Here is a 15,546-nt window from a genome sequence, read left to right as displayed (position 1 = left end):
TTATTCCTTCCTTTTCACTGCGTCTCATATGTTTTTAAATACAATCAGAGTGAATGGCGCCCTCCTGTGGCCTCGGGAGACAAGTCAAAAGTTTCCTTAAGACCTATTTAATCGGCATATAAAACATTAGAAATTAGATATATATATATTTTTTTTATTGTGTGTTTGACTGTTAAAACAAAACATATTTGTTGTTTGCCTCAATAAATTGGGTTAATTTAAAAATACAGTGGTTAAATTTAAACTTTTTTTTTATTATTGCTCTTTGTTTTAAAAAACGTTATAAAAAAATGTCAATAATTATCGATACCGAACGATATGAAACATGCATTTCAATGCAAAATAGTACAATCAAATGTTAGGAGTGCGTCAGGGAGCGTCATCAGTGGAGCACGAGATGCGGTATTGATGTAAGTGACGTTGTTGCATTTGAATGTTTTGTTAGTCTAGCCCACGAGACGCGCAGTTGCTTCATTATGTATTCAAAATATTATAGAAATATAGAAGCTCAATGCAGAGAAGATAGGTTAAAACTGAAACCAAGCCATTCACACAGAACGCACTCTGTGAACGTCCTCCTACATTATCGACACACTATTTTCTAGTTTAACACTGTAAATCTGCTTTGACACAATCTGTTTTGTATAAAGCGCTACATAAATAAAGGTGACTTGACTCGACTATCAGAAGCAACTTATTGTACATTGACTGATGCTCACTTTGAGCGGTGTTGATACAGTTAACTATAAGAATGATTCGTGAAAACTGACGTAAAAAATATAAATATTAGATGAAAAGCATAAAAGAAAATTAATGTTTCAAAAAGTTTAAGCTAAATAGAAATATTTAAAAAATAATATTAATAATAATTAAAATGAAGAAAAAACATCATATAAAATTACTAAAATCTAAACTAAAATTAAAATGAAAACTAAAAATATAAAAAATATATGCCAATTCATAATATTAATAAATACCATAATAGTATATAGATATTTAAAAAAAATAAACTGGCTTTGAGAAACATGATGATGAAGCAATTTTTTTTTTTTTCATTATTTACTCTACTATTTACCCTCATGTTGTACCAAACCTTTTTCATTCTTGCATGAAGCACAAAAATGATGTTAGGCTGAATTTTGAGTCTGATTTTTTTATTCCACACAAATTGCCAATCCCCCAAATGCTCAAAAGTATTATAAAAGTATATGGTAAAAGTAGTCTATACAACTCATGCAAGTCTTCTGAAGTCATATGATAACTTCTGTGTGAGGAAGACTGATCTAACCAAAGTTCACAAATATAATTTGCACTATATTCCAAGTCCAAGTCATCTTATTTAATATTAATAATATTCCCCTCTGCTATAGCTTTGAAATATCATAATGCAGTTGAATATATTAAAACATACTGCAGAACGCATTACATGCAATAACCAATGGTGTTTGCCATCAAATCTTGTATGACATCTAAATATTCCATCTTGTGTTCACTTAAAAAATGACATAAGATTTGTGAACTCTTTAGATTAGTGAATAATGGCTTAGATTTCAGTCTGCTCTTCACAATAAACTAACACGAGACTTTTAAAGAAGTTGTATATACTTTTATGGACTGCCGTCATTTGGAAATAGAGCAGTTCTTTTTGGTTGGAACAACATGAAGGTGAATAAATGATGACAAAATTTCCATTTTTGCATTAACTTATCCTTTAAGTGCCATGCTAAAGGTCAGAATGATGACAGAGGTCCTCAGTTGTGTGTTCACACACACTGCAAAATAGTTCTTCTCAAAACCCTGGATATGGATAAAACATAGCCTATTCTAGACTTCTTGAAACCGATCCAAAGTTATAGCCAAGGGAACATTATGTAAGCCAGCATCTGTGCACTGGTTAAGTGTCATTACTAAAGATGTTCCTCTCATCAGCTCCTAATGCATGCTGGATCATATTTGAGGCAGCTGCCTATGAACAACACTAACTACAGGTGGTGCACTATGCTCACAGTTAAGGCCATGCACAAATCTACAGTGAGTTTTCAGATAATTAAGAGATGCTCAGTGAGATGAAACTACAGGACTTTGAATCTAATCCACCAGCCGCAGTGCGGAATGAGCCTTCATTTGAGATGCAATGCTTGGGTGCCAAATCACAACATTTTGTTAAAGCAATACCGATGAGTGGCCATGCAGTAAAACACAAAGGCATGCAGCGAACACAAACAAGAGGATCAGAGGTCCTGAATGTAGCACCTTGTAGTGAGTTTTCATAATCACAACATTCATTCAGAGTTCACTGCATTAATGAGCCTTAATAGACATCATACTCGCCATTCATTAGATCAGCAATAACATGCGTTTTCTGCTAAGCAGAAACAAAAGTACTGGACAAGAATGGACACTGGCCTTTGGCTAACAAGATTTCCACAAGACTTTCAGTAATCCTACTCACAGGACTAACTGGTTTGATGCTGATTTTGAATTCTTCTCACAGAAAACAGTGGGGAAAAGACAGACAAATGTGTAAGTTACTGACCAACCATGCACCTCACTGCCAAGTGATCTGCCAATTGGAGTTTTGATTAAACATTTAGTTAAAGGATTTTGGCATCATTTACTCACCTTTACATTTTTCCAACTCCAACTACTACTTTATTTGTTCCAGAAAACATTAAGGAGCCCTAATGCAGAATATCTGAGCTTCTGTTTTCCACACAATCACAGTAGATGGTGATTTATATTGCTAGGCTCCAAAAAGCAACATAAAAGTATAAATTAATAAGTCCATGTGACTTAAATGGGAATTCATCATGTGGGGTTTTAATAAATGTTGGCTGTTTTTTTTGTTTTTTTAAATCGGTGCTACAGAGTACACATTGAAAGAGTACACATTGTTCATTTACATATACTACCAACACTGTAACAATACAAAACTGGTTGAAAATTGGCAAACGTACAGTTTATCTGCTATTTTCAAAATCTTCGAGAGCCATACAAATATCATTTGCAGTCGTCTTTGTATGAAAAACAGAAGCTTTGACATTCAGCCTAAAATCAAACATTTTATTTTTCACAGAACAACAAAGAAAATAATGCAGTGCCAGAAAAACATGATTGTGAGTAATGGTGAACTTTAACTATCTTTAGAGTTGGCAGTGTTTTTTATTTATTAGAAACCTGTGTTGGAAAGGCTTGGAAATAAGCAGATTAATTGCTGGTGCTGGGCAACCCTGTTGCTTAGTGTTTACTGGTGTCCCAAAATACACCACACAAATGCTGCTCGGACAGCGTAGCGGGGCATATTCAAAAGGGTGCCTGGACGGGCCTCAAAGTTCAGTGTGCAAAAGTCCAATTTTTGCCAGGCGACATTAGCCTTTCGCCCTTTGATTTCTTGGAAAATTCAACAGCACAACAGGATAACGGCTGCCAATTAGTTTCAAAGCAGAGGCATTTGGCACCATTTAGTCATCAGTCATTTGAAAATTCTTTATTTTATTAGAAATCTAGATCACATATTTCAGTTGCATGGCAAAGGGTTGGAACTGCTCATCCTGGCCTCTACAGCAAAAGACACGGCCTCTGTTGACACCCTCATGGGATTATACAGATGATATTATCAAGGCAATAGGCAGTATTGTGCATAATACACTTAAATAGGAGTATTTCCCAATTCAAAAAGAACTAGTCCCTGAGAAAGTTTCAAAGACATATGCACATGACCACATCCAGACACTCCCACCCGGCCACCTTAGTAAAAACTCTTGTTGTAGGTCACTTTCAACCTTAAAGGAAAATAGACTAAAAAAATCTTATTCTTCAGGGACCACTGCATTAATGCACGATGCTGTAAAAGGAAGAAAAACGGCTAATGCAAATAAAAGAATGGCAAACATCACAGTGTCAACAGTTTAACAGGTGATAAGCTTGTTTTCTTACTGAGGGGATCAATGGTCCCATGGACACCTGAATTTCACTGGTCATCCTTCTGCACCCAAAAGCCTTGGTTTCAAAAACATTGCCACAATGTTATAGTTCTCCAACTGCTTCTAAATGAGGTTACAAAAGCAGTTGACCTCAAAAGTCTAAGGCTGCTGCTTACTGATCTAATCTGACTGTATCAAAACCTTACGACTATAATGATAAAAGCGTGGTTTATATGGTGCTTTTTTATCCATCCAAATTCAAGTAAATATAACATGGTTTCCACAAATTTTGACAATGAGTTTCCATAGTTTTTCCAGTTGTTTGTGACCACCAGATAGGCTTAACATAACTAGTAAAATTTGGACCTGCAGCGACTATAGAAATTTCCATGACATTTCCAGTCATTTATTACTGCATAAAGCCCGTTCCCACCGGCAGTGACCTGCATTGATGAAAGGACCTGAACTCAGTGACCGCTGGTGACAGGATGTGGGTGTGTCCAGCAACTCAACAAAGTTGAGAACAGTTTAACTTTAGCAAAAGTGGAGCACCATGTTATGTAGATATTTTTTCCACAAATGTTATATATATATATATATATATAACATATATTGTTTACATGAATAACCATTACTTTTTAATAGCCTAATGGATTAAGCCCCATGACTTTGCCAAAGAAAACCCAATTTTATCACTGCCTGACATTCCCAGGTTTTCCATTGCATTTCCATTATGTACTGATATAAACTAAATCAAGCACGTATGAGCAGATGCACCAGAGGCAGTTAAGACAGAAGTTGGTGATCTAACAAAGGGGCTGTATAAATAATCAAACAAGATGGTGGAGAAAAGGGTGCCAGAACAAAGACCCTGCACTAATATTTGACTCAGGGTTGATTTCCCAATTCCTGACACATGGACAGAAGAGGAGACATCAAAGTGCAGCATCATCCGAGTGATATGCATACATTTCGGCAGTGGCTGTGCATCAATTCATGTTCACAAACAAGTCTTGAGACTCACCACTGTGACCTGACTCCTGGTCGGTCATGGTGGGCTCCAGGTCCACTTTGTTCTCGCATCGTCCGAATCCCTGTATCAGCTGCTCCAGCGGTAACTCTGAATTCGCGCTTGGGTAACACCTAAAACCGCTGCCGCATCTCGGCGTGTAGACTCCGCACAGCTCGCCCTTCTGCCGGGCACAAACCGGGCAGCAACCGCAACCCGGTTCCCTGACAATCTCGCAAGATGTGGTGAGCTTGGGACACGCCGCCTGGCGCTCCGCGGTGCAGCTCGGGCAGCGGAACACGATCTCCCCGAAAGAGAACAGTTTAACTTTAGCAAAAGTGGAGCACCATGTTATGTAGATATTTTTTCCACAAGCTACATATTGCTCTATAAAAATTACAATTTCTAAAATCCATACAAAATTGGATTCTGCAGGCGACTTCAGGTGGAAAAGTAAAAGTGCGTTTGGGGACAGGTGAGGTTCGCCGGAGAGCTCTGCTGGGTCCTATTTGCTGTCATGTTACTCCGAAATGACATCACGTCAAAAGCTAGTCAAAGTAAAAAAGATAAATAAGTCGAAAAGGTGCGACTGTTGGCTATTTCATCTGCGAGAGATACGCTGCCTGTTTTGGAAGAAAAAAAAAATGTTTGTTAGCTTGTGTGTTTGTTATGGTTGGCAGTACTGTTATGTTTCTTAAGTTTAAATTACTAACAGTTCAAAAAAAACTAATTACAATTACGTTTATTTTTATAATAATAAAAGCAATTATTATCCGTTGACTTGACTGCGATTTTCTATAAGTTTTCGGCGCGAACAATAGAAGTTTCTCTCGCGCTATTGACCTTATGTAGCTCCGCGCGCTATTGACCTTATGTAGCTCCGCTCTTTGTCTTCTGTTTGTATTTCCACAGCGTTAAAGGTATGGAATTACTTTTGTGCCAATAAAAATGAATGTATTTTTTTTTCAAGAAACTTATGAAAATATAAATTGAAACTGAATAAAATGTCTTTGAAACCAGAAAAAAAAAATCGCAGGCAAAATCTTTGACTTCGTATTTAATACACTCCATGTTTTGCTTACTGTTTTCTCCTCTTTCTTTTCGCTGATCTGTACTTACAAATGGGTTAAAGTTTTCATTTACACTTCTGAAGTTTTCATTTATGCTTCTGAAATTAAGGTTGTACGAATTATGAATGAAGCAAAAATCTTTCCGGGCTACTGACATTTGTTATGACTTACACTTCTAACATTACATTGCTCATAATAACTTTCGTTAACTCTACAATAAGCAAATCTACTTCACCAGCTAATTACTCTTTAACAGCGATGCTTCAGAGCTACCGCAAAATTGGAAGTTCAAAGACAAAATTATAAAGATGGTTTCGCGCTTGTGTCTCTGACATACGGTCTATAAAAATTGTATTTTAGGGCTTAGTGCACCGTCAGGTAACGTTGAATATGTTTAAACGAAAAAAACCTAATGACATTTTGTGATTTTGATGACTTAGAAAGTAAAAACACACCTTTCCGCAACAAGCCATGATTTGATATATATTATTCATGTCAGAAGCACAAACACCAGGTATGTTTTTGTGCCAATTTTCATAAGATGTAAGCGGTTTCTAATGTATGTTTAAACGTATGTGAACATAGGCCTATGTGTCACAGCACTCTGCATGTGCGCAAAGTATTTTTGAATCCGATTGAGAAAATTGTTCGAAAATTGTTTGTTTTCACCATTCCCGCCTTAGTTAGTGGTTGTCATGGTTATTGATTTGATTCCATCATGTTCAGGTGTGTGTGTCAGTGTGTGTCATCAGGCCCGTAACCAGCTATGAGGCCACCGAGGTCCGGACCTCTGTAAATTTTTCATGTTCAAAAATAAAATTTGTTCTTTGAATGACTAATTTGCTGTTAAGCTCCTCATATGAATGCCTGCATGACATGTATAATTCAGTTTAGACAGTTTGCAAGAATGTTTAGCATCCCTGGTATGAAATCGCTGCGAGACACTGGCGGAGTGAACAAGTCTTGAGCGAGTTGTGAGTGAGGGCGCGGGCGCAGCCTCCGTGTTGCCAAATCCAGCTATTACAAACGTTTTTGGACTTGTCTTTTCCACTTATGTGCAATGATATTACGCAGTGCCTGAAAATAGGCTAACTTCCGTCAACATAACCAACGTGACCACCTGCTTGCACAGGGATCGTGCTGGGATCTATTTTCAGGTGCTGCGTAATATCATTGTGCCTGCTGCACTAATGACAGCAGGTCATTAGTGACTTGCTGTCATTAGTGCAGCGAGATGCTAACGGTCTAATCAGATTCAATGATCTATGCTTCGATCTTTGCTTGATTCGAAAACGGTAAAACTCAACTGTTTAACTCTAGGGGAGTTGGAAAATGAGCCTATTTTCAAAAATAGTGTTCCTTTAAACTGAAGGCAATCAAAAAAGTCCATGGACAGGTTTTTGCTGACAGGATATACGACATTCGGTAAGGGAAACGCAAAAAATTATCATGATATTATCTGTTATAAATGTTATCAATGCTGTCAAAAACAGTAGCATTTAACATTAGTACACACAGATCTGTATAGCAAGTAGGCTACGAAATGAAATGTGCAAAAACTAGCCATGAAGAAGTCTATGCTATGTCATTCAGTATAGTAAAATTTTCACAAATCATGCTATAAACTTTCATAAGAGCACTAGACAAAGTTATTGTAGTTATGTATTGTTGCAATAAACAACTGATAAATTTATCCACCCTTAAATATAGTAAAGTATTAACAAATTTTGATGCAATAAATAGGGTATGATTTAAAAAATAATCCCTCCAAAACAGAGAAAACATCTTTCACAAACATCTACATGTCTGTCTCCTTTAAAGTGTTTATAGTGTATATAATGAGTTGTATTTGTAGGGGTTATTAAACACAATTCTTTAACACCAACCCCCATTAGCCCCCACCCCCTACTGTTAAGCTACTGTTAAGACGAGTTATGCACCGAAGTTTAATACATATATTGAGGTGTTTGTTCAAAACTTGTTCAAACCTAACCCAATAGTAATAGCAATGCTTAAATTAGCATGCACCACTAATTAATTCTTAATATTTAAGTTATTTTGCTGATGTGTGCACTTGTTAATTTGTTTTGGCTGCCACTACTGTTATTTTTCTGGACTTGGCAGAAAAGCCTGGGCTTGACAATAACAGCTGTAGCTAATTTATTATTTAGTTTATTTCTTTCTGTTCCCAAATCACGTATCGCTCTGTGTGTGGATCAAGAGCTGTGCTGTTAAACAGGCTTCTGTTACCCCATGTGTCTGTCTCTCATGGTTGCTGTAGAGACTGAATGTTGTTGATCACTGTTGATTTATGAGCACAGAAACAGCCGCTGACTGAGTAACTCTAGCCTGTAGTAACAAGCTGTCAGGCATAAGGATTCTTTGTTTAATGGATTGTCTATGATTCTATGGCTTATTCATGCATGTGTGGCCCGTGGCTTATGAAAGAGACATTGGAGACTTTAGGCTGAAGTCTCGATTAGCCCTGAATATACAAATCACTGTATTTCACCAGGAAAAGAACACAAGCAGTCAAATGCGCTTAACAAACCATTTGTCAGATGTAACGATGAGTTTTTAGTTTGCTTTATGATGGAAAAGAATAGCTGATTGATTATGCCAGTTATTTTTGGACTAGTTGTACTTCAGTTCTATTAAAGGAATAGTTGTTCCTTTTGAAGTTTGTATGGACAAGAGCCGTTCAAAAATTCTCCTTGGAAAATAAAAAGCAACATGCAGGCTTGAAAGGACGTGAGAGTAAATAAATAATGAGCGAATTTTCATTTTCGAGAGAACTTTTTCTTTAAGAGAAGATGGAGAGATTGAAATGGAGTCACTTATTTTGGAAAAACAAATAAATGGCATGAACCTGAGCAGCTGCTGTATTACACAATGTCTTTCCAAGGTCACCAACCAGAATATCAAAGAATTCCCACTGCACAGCCAACAAGCCTGGTCTATGTATAAACATCCTCAGAGTTAATGTTCTTGTGCCACACTAAATATGACATTTATTCTCACTAAAAATAAATCTGTGTGTGTGGGAAACAGTCTCTTTTTCATCTTAAGTGAAGTTTTCCGTAATTAGAAATTTCCACGGTTACACTTTATTTCGATAGTCCACTTTAGACATTCTATTAACTATAAGTAACTTTGTAACTACATGTCAACTAATTCTCATTAATTTCCAACTACATGTCTACTAACTCTCAGAGTAGACTGTTAGGGTAGGTTTAGGGTTAGTAGAATAAGTTGACAAAGAAAGTGTTAGAAGATATTAAGCAGACAGTCTACTAATACTCTACTAACTGCTAGTTGACATGTAGTTGCAAAGTTACTTACTGTTAATAGAATGTCTAAAGTGGACTATCGAAATAAAGTGTTACCATTTCCTCTTCCAAACATTAGGCACAGAGATTCTGGAAGACAGCTAAGGGTTGAGCAAACTGGTATTCAGGTGAAGGGACACCTGTTTCATGCTACCAATACACGAGGCAAGAGAGCATCAGGGAAAAAATGCCTTTTACACTTTTCCACTGTTAACAAGCTTCCTGCATTTGACCCATGGGTAAATTCTGGGATTTCCAGGCGGAGGTTGTACAACTTAGTAAAGGATGAAGTCTGAGCCACCTTGGATTGGTCTGTGAGGTAATGTCTGACAAGTTGGTCCCTTAACACCATCTCTGAACTTCCCTTCTCTTAACACACCAGAATCTGGCAGGGCTTTTTCCACAAGGAAGTGTATACATGGAATCTATGGTGAATAAGCATTACGGATTTTATTTCTCATCACCATTAGTGCCAGCTCATCATGTCGTGTTTTACTGCAGGCCCAGATGACTTTTATGCAGATTTTCAGTGTTGATTTTGAGGGAACATCAGCGTAATTCCCACAAATGGTTTTAACAACATAAAATGTGTTAAACGGATCTTAAAGTAGCACTTGCTTATTGAATTTCTTTGGGCGTACTGTAGATTCAGTAGTCGTCCGGCTATATAAAGCATATTCCATGAGTGAAACAATAAATAATAGTGTCTGTGTCCTAATTTTTATTCTATTTTGGGAGATCTTTAATTTTACACTTCATTTGTCCTCTGAAACTTTCCTCCCAGATCATGATATGAGGACATCATTCTCTCTCTGCATTCTCCATGTTTCATTAATTATCCGGCTCCCACCACACAGTAATTTGTTTGGCACTTGTGAACTGCGGCCAGTCAACTGAAAGGGTTGAACCCTCGGCTTTGCCAAGATACACAGTCTCCTCTTTGTGTCCAGATATAAATAATTGCATTGAGTGTGGAGAACTGCCTGGACATCTTCCCTTTGGGTTTCTAGGAAGAGTGGCAGAAAAAACCAGAGAGAGGTTTATCAGGCTTACTGAAGGACTGGAGTCTGAGTGCCACCTGGAGGTTTAAGGAAGGTCTGATCCGGGTCTAGAAAGTTTTGGGTTTAAGGTCATCTCATGTAGCCTGACTTCTGAAGTATATAGTCTGATCCACATTGCAGCTGATTCTGGCCAAGAGCTAACCACTTAGATAGAAATGTACAAAAGTGTAGACTTTATATTTGCACATTTTGCCCATCCAAAGTACAGTACGACTTAAAAAATACAGCTGTGGCCGTGGATATCGAGTTTACTTACTAATTTGTGCCTCAAACCAAACTTGGTGTCTTTCTGAGTATTCTTCAATGATTTGAAGTCGCTAACCTGACTAAATTTGTCAAAACGTTTCTTAGAGGCACTCATTAAATCAACCATGATTTATTTGATATGGAAATGCTTTATATAAATGTTTTTACTGTCACTTTTGATCAATTTAATGCATCCTTGCTGAATAAAATTATTAATTTCTTTCAAAGACTTTCTGACGCCAAACTTTTGAACAGTAGTGTTGTATTCAACAGGAGCTCTAAAGCAAAATTCCTCTTGCTTCTGACAGCTATAATGTGTAATAAATCTACACAATTTCTGGGTTATTAATTGCTGTAGTTTCCTCTTGTGTCACTTACTCTTCTAACTTGGGGGAAAAAAATTTCCCCCACTATTTAGATGCACAATATTAGCAGATTTGGACCTATTCACTTTAAACCATGAAACCGTCAACTGCGGTGTTCTTATCTTTGTACTTTGCATGCGTGATTACAGTACATTCAGTTTAGTTGAGTGGCATTTGGTTCATTTTGAGTAGAAGTCAATAGGATGCATTCCCATAATCCTTGTCTCTGGAGGTTGTCCATGTCAAACAGTCATTAGAACTCAGGCAACTGGTTCTTGTTTTCGCTTGAGTCAGATTGATGGCTGGTCTATAGCTCCTATTATTATGTACGAGTGTTTCCTCTCTTAATAAGGTTTCCTGTACAGTAGATGTGTTTTCAATCGGAGACGTATGGCGGTTAATGATCTGGGCTGGGTTCTATATCCATAAGGGAAGAATGACTCTTGAACTGGGCAGCTTTTTTAGTTTCTTATCACCACTGTGCATTTGAGTAAGGATAAAGGCTGTCAGTCTAGTTGACAAAAACAGAAGACAGCCAGTCGACGTCTTGTTTCTGTCAAATGTAGCATTCAAGCATTAGCTGTTGTTTTCTGCTGTCCTTGCTTCTGTGCTGATAAACTTTTGTTGTATTGGTTCAGTTATTTATTATTTATATAAAAACAGTAATATTGTACAATATTACAATATAAAATAATGGTTTATATTGTAATATTTTAAAAAAAATTTCATTTATTCTTGTGATGTCAAAGCTGACAGTAGCCATTAATACATTCTAATATGTTGATTTGGTGCTCAGGAGACATATCTTATTATTATCAATGTTGAAAACATATTTTTTCCACAAAAAAAAAAAACATGATATATTTCAGGATTCTTTGATTAATGGAAAGTTAAGTAGCACATTTATTTGAAATAGAAATATTTTCTAACATTATACAATGTTTTTATTCTCACTTTTGGTCAATTTAATGCAAACTTGCTGAATAAATTAATTTCTTCAAATTTTTTGATCTTCTGTTGCTACTGTGAAGTTGTCATAAAATATTGTGAAATAACATGACCTATAAATTGTCAGAATATCTGACTTTTCTTCATCATTTCTTAATTGTTCTTAATGATTTTTTCATTTTGTTTCTGTAAGGATGTCCATATTGACCAGAACTCCCTGGTAAAAGAGATACTGTATCTCAGAGGGACCTTTCTGCTTAAATAAAGGAATTCAAAGTAGTTACAGTCGTGGTCAGAATTATTGGCACCCTTGGCAAATATGATCAAAGAAGGCTGTGAAAATAAATCTGCATTGTTAATCATTTTGATCTTTTAATATACTGCTGTATTTTTAATGTTGTGGGCCTATATTTCTGCTGGAGGTCCTGGACATATAGTTTAGATACATGACATCTTTGATTCGATCAAATACCAACAGATAAAAAAATCAATAAGTGACTGACTCCTTAAGTAAAAGATCAAAATGATTAACAATGCAGATTTATTTTCACAGCCTTCATTGATCATATTTACCAAGGGTGCCAATAATTCTGACCACACTGTATATGAAGTGTAATGCACTTAACACTAAGCTGTAACTTGATTGCACTTAAAACTTTAAGGCAGCAATTAAACTTGAAGAGGGTTGACATGTTTTACAATGTGTTTAATATAAAATCTACTTTGCTTCTGACACTTTGTAGTAAAAATGTTTCATTTTTGTTTTAGGGCCAGTGAAAATGTTGACAGGGCAAGTAAAAATGGAAACTACTGACCCGACCGAGCCAGCAGAAAAAAAATATCCTTATTGTTGAGACCTGCAACAAGGTCCTAATGCGGACCCAGTCGGTGTGTGTTTGTTCAGGATAACGGGATTATGCTTGCATCTCTCTAAAATGGAAATGTTTTCACATAACCACTCCTGGAAGTTTTTCCCATCGCAAATGGCTTGTGATTGTAACATGTGTATGTTGCCTAGCAACTCCAGATGGATGTGCATTAGGTAAATCATTTTACGCCGTGTGAAAATCCAGAATGGCGCTGAAAGGTATTTTCACAGCATTTATAGGTGTCCATCTTTCAAGCAGTTGTCTCATCGAAGCAAATGTAACAGTGGAGCAGGAGAATGTTTCCATTGCTCACGCTGGAATGTAATTGAAAGGAACAGAGAAAAGGATCATCTGGACTTGCTAACACCCAGAACGAAAACTTGGATTGATGAGATGAAAGAGGTGAGCAATGTTTTCCAGTTCCTCTTTAATTGCCATTTAAAATTAAAAGAAACAATAAGGCCCCGCTCTGTTCTGCTCTCCAAGGAAAGCACCGAACATGGGGTAAAGTGGTCACCTTGGACCAGAAATGGACCCGGTTTCACCACAGCGGAGTTGGTTGTACATCACAACAGCAGTCTGGCAGAAATGACAAGGCTGGTGTCAGTCTTCAACCCTGGAGAATCCAGAATATGTTCCAGTGCCTCAACAACTCAAGTGAGTCAAATCTGGATTAAGCAAAGACGATTGTTAATGATGTTTTCTCCTAGTTGTTAAGCTACCAGCCTTTAAGTGAGATCATTACTTCTTCGAAAACCTTAAATTTCAAGGAAGGATAAATAAACAAACTAATAAGGAAATGGCTTAAATTGTTACGCATCACTCCCTAAAAATGTCCTGAATCATTATGAGCCATTCATGTTGAGCTCTCATTAGTTTGTCTCTGAAATCTGTTAGGTCTCAGTCTCAGGCGACATGCTCACATTACTGACCGCCTGATGTACGCTGCAAATGAAAACTGGAAAGCAAAATGACAAGCTCCAGTTAGATTCTTCGACAGCAACACAATTTTACAGGCAGAAGGTCATATACACAGATAATCAGTCCAGACAATAACAACAGGGCAAAATCACAGGCAAAAGGGTAATCCAAAAACAGTAATAAGACCAGGAACCAAGACATGGAAGAAACAGGAAATGAGGCTTAGAAATGCAGTTGACACTAGCAAGACTTAGCAATGAATGACAGTGAGAACCGGGCTTATATAGGGTGAGCGAACAATCAGGCGGACAGGCGGAGCTGAAGACCTCCAAGGTGGAGCAGATGACCACCACAGCAGAGCAGATGGGACCGAAGATCCCCACGGTGGAGCAGATGACCACCAGGATGGAGCTGAGGACCACTTCAGCGGAGCTGATGGCGCAGGGGACCACCAGGATAGCTTAGGCTGAGCAGATGTCCACCAAAGTGGAGCTGATGAGGCAGGTGACCACCAAGGCGGATCAGTCGGGACTGGAACTCACCACGGTGGATCTGAAGGCCACCAAGGCGGAGCAGACGAAACTATAATAGAGAGCACAGGGAGGTTAGAAATGGACATTAGGAGAGTTCAGGAATTACTTTCGTGGTCGTGTCTAGGCAGGCTAAGAGTTCAGAGACAGCCACCATGGCCGTGACAGGACAGGCAAAGAGTTCAGGGAAGGCCTCCTTGGCCGTGACAGGACAGGCAGAGAGCGGGGCTTGAGCGGGCTCTGGAGCAGATCCATGGGCTGGAGCGGGCTCTGGAGTGGATTCATGGGCTTGAGCAGGCTCTGGAGCAGATCCATGGGCTGGAGCGGGCTCTGGAGCGGATTCATGGACTGGAGCGAACTCTGGAGCAGATTCATGGGCTTGAGTGGGCTCTGGAGCAGATCCATGGGCTGGAGAGGGCTCTGGAGAGGATTCATGGACTGGAGCGGGCTCTGGAGCAGATTAATAGGCTGGAACAGGTTTGTGGGCTGTAGAGCAGTATGTGGCCCAAACACACACACAATAGCCATTGCTTGTGGAGAGGCTCTGGCGGCCATGACAGTACGAGGTTCTGATGTGGCAGCCATCTTGTGCCCAGGCTCTGGTGCGGCGGTCATGTTGTGAACTGGCTCTGGTGTGGGAACCACAGGGCAGGAAGGTACATATAGCATAGGGCTAGCGACCATTAAAACAGGACATGCTGGTGATCGTGGTGGGCCAAGTTCTGCAACCACTGAAACTTGGTGCCTGGTGCATGATGCATGGTGAAGAATAATCAGTGATGTGCCCTAGATGATGTCATTTCAAATATGAAATAAACTCACATCATGACATATTTCCGACTCCAGCAGTCTTAATGGTTCAATAGTGCATATAAGTCATAGATATGGCACTTAAATTTATTCTGCACAATGGGAAGCCTTGTATAGTTTCCAATGTTAACATAGCAGTATGTGGGAAATCTGCTGATGGTGTCAACATTGATCCCAGTGGCTCTCAATTCCAGTCCTCGCGTACCACCGCTCTGCATATTTTGCATGTCTCTGTTATTTAACCCACCTGATTCAGATAACCAGCTCGTTAGAAGAGAGCTCCATGTATGAACTGTGTGCCGATTGACAGGGTCCCTACTCAGTGTTCATTGCTCCCTACTCCCTGAGCACAGGAAATGTTTTGCCATGCCACGGCCTGCAGCGTCTTCACACAAAGACGAAACTTTCTAGAGAAGTGTGAAATATACCTCTGTAAATAAATGCAATATAAATTCACATCTCGCA

General features: G+C 38.4%; 1 protein-coding gene across 1 annotated transcript in view; it reads right to left on the bottom strand.

Moving 5' to 3' along the window:
• LOC107739679 (insulin-like growth factor-binding protein 2-B) overlaps positions 1-5,348 on the bottom strand; it is a 23,689-nt gene extending 18,341 nt beyond the window's left edge. The window contains exons 1-2 of the mRNA XM_016551876.1: positions 5,333-5,348; positions 4,948-5,259 (exon numbers count right to left, since the gene is read on the bottom strand). Coding sequence (XP_016407362.1) covers positions 4,948-5,259; positions 5,333-5,348 — 328 coding nt within the window. The remainder of the gene's footprint in view (positions 1-4,947; positions 5,260-5,332) is intronic.
• Positions 5,349-15,546: the final 10,198 nt, after the last annotated feature.

The sequence above is a fragment of the Sinocyclocheilus rhinocerous genome, unplaced genomic scaffold (genome assembly GCF_001515625.1).
Source record: "Sinocyclocheilus rhinocerous isolate Xijiao unplaced genomic scaffold, SAMN03320098_v1.1 scaffold1482, whole genome shotgun sequence".
Lineage (NCBI taxonomy): Eukaryota > Metazoa > Chordata > Actinopteri > Cypriniformes > Cyprinidae > Sinocyclocheilus > Sinocyclocheilus rhinocerous.
Note: the sequence above shows the minus strand (reverse complement) of the source record. Positions and strands in the feature narration are given on the sequence as shown.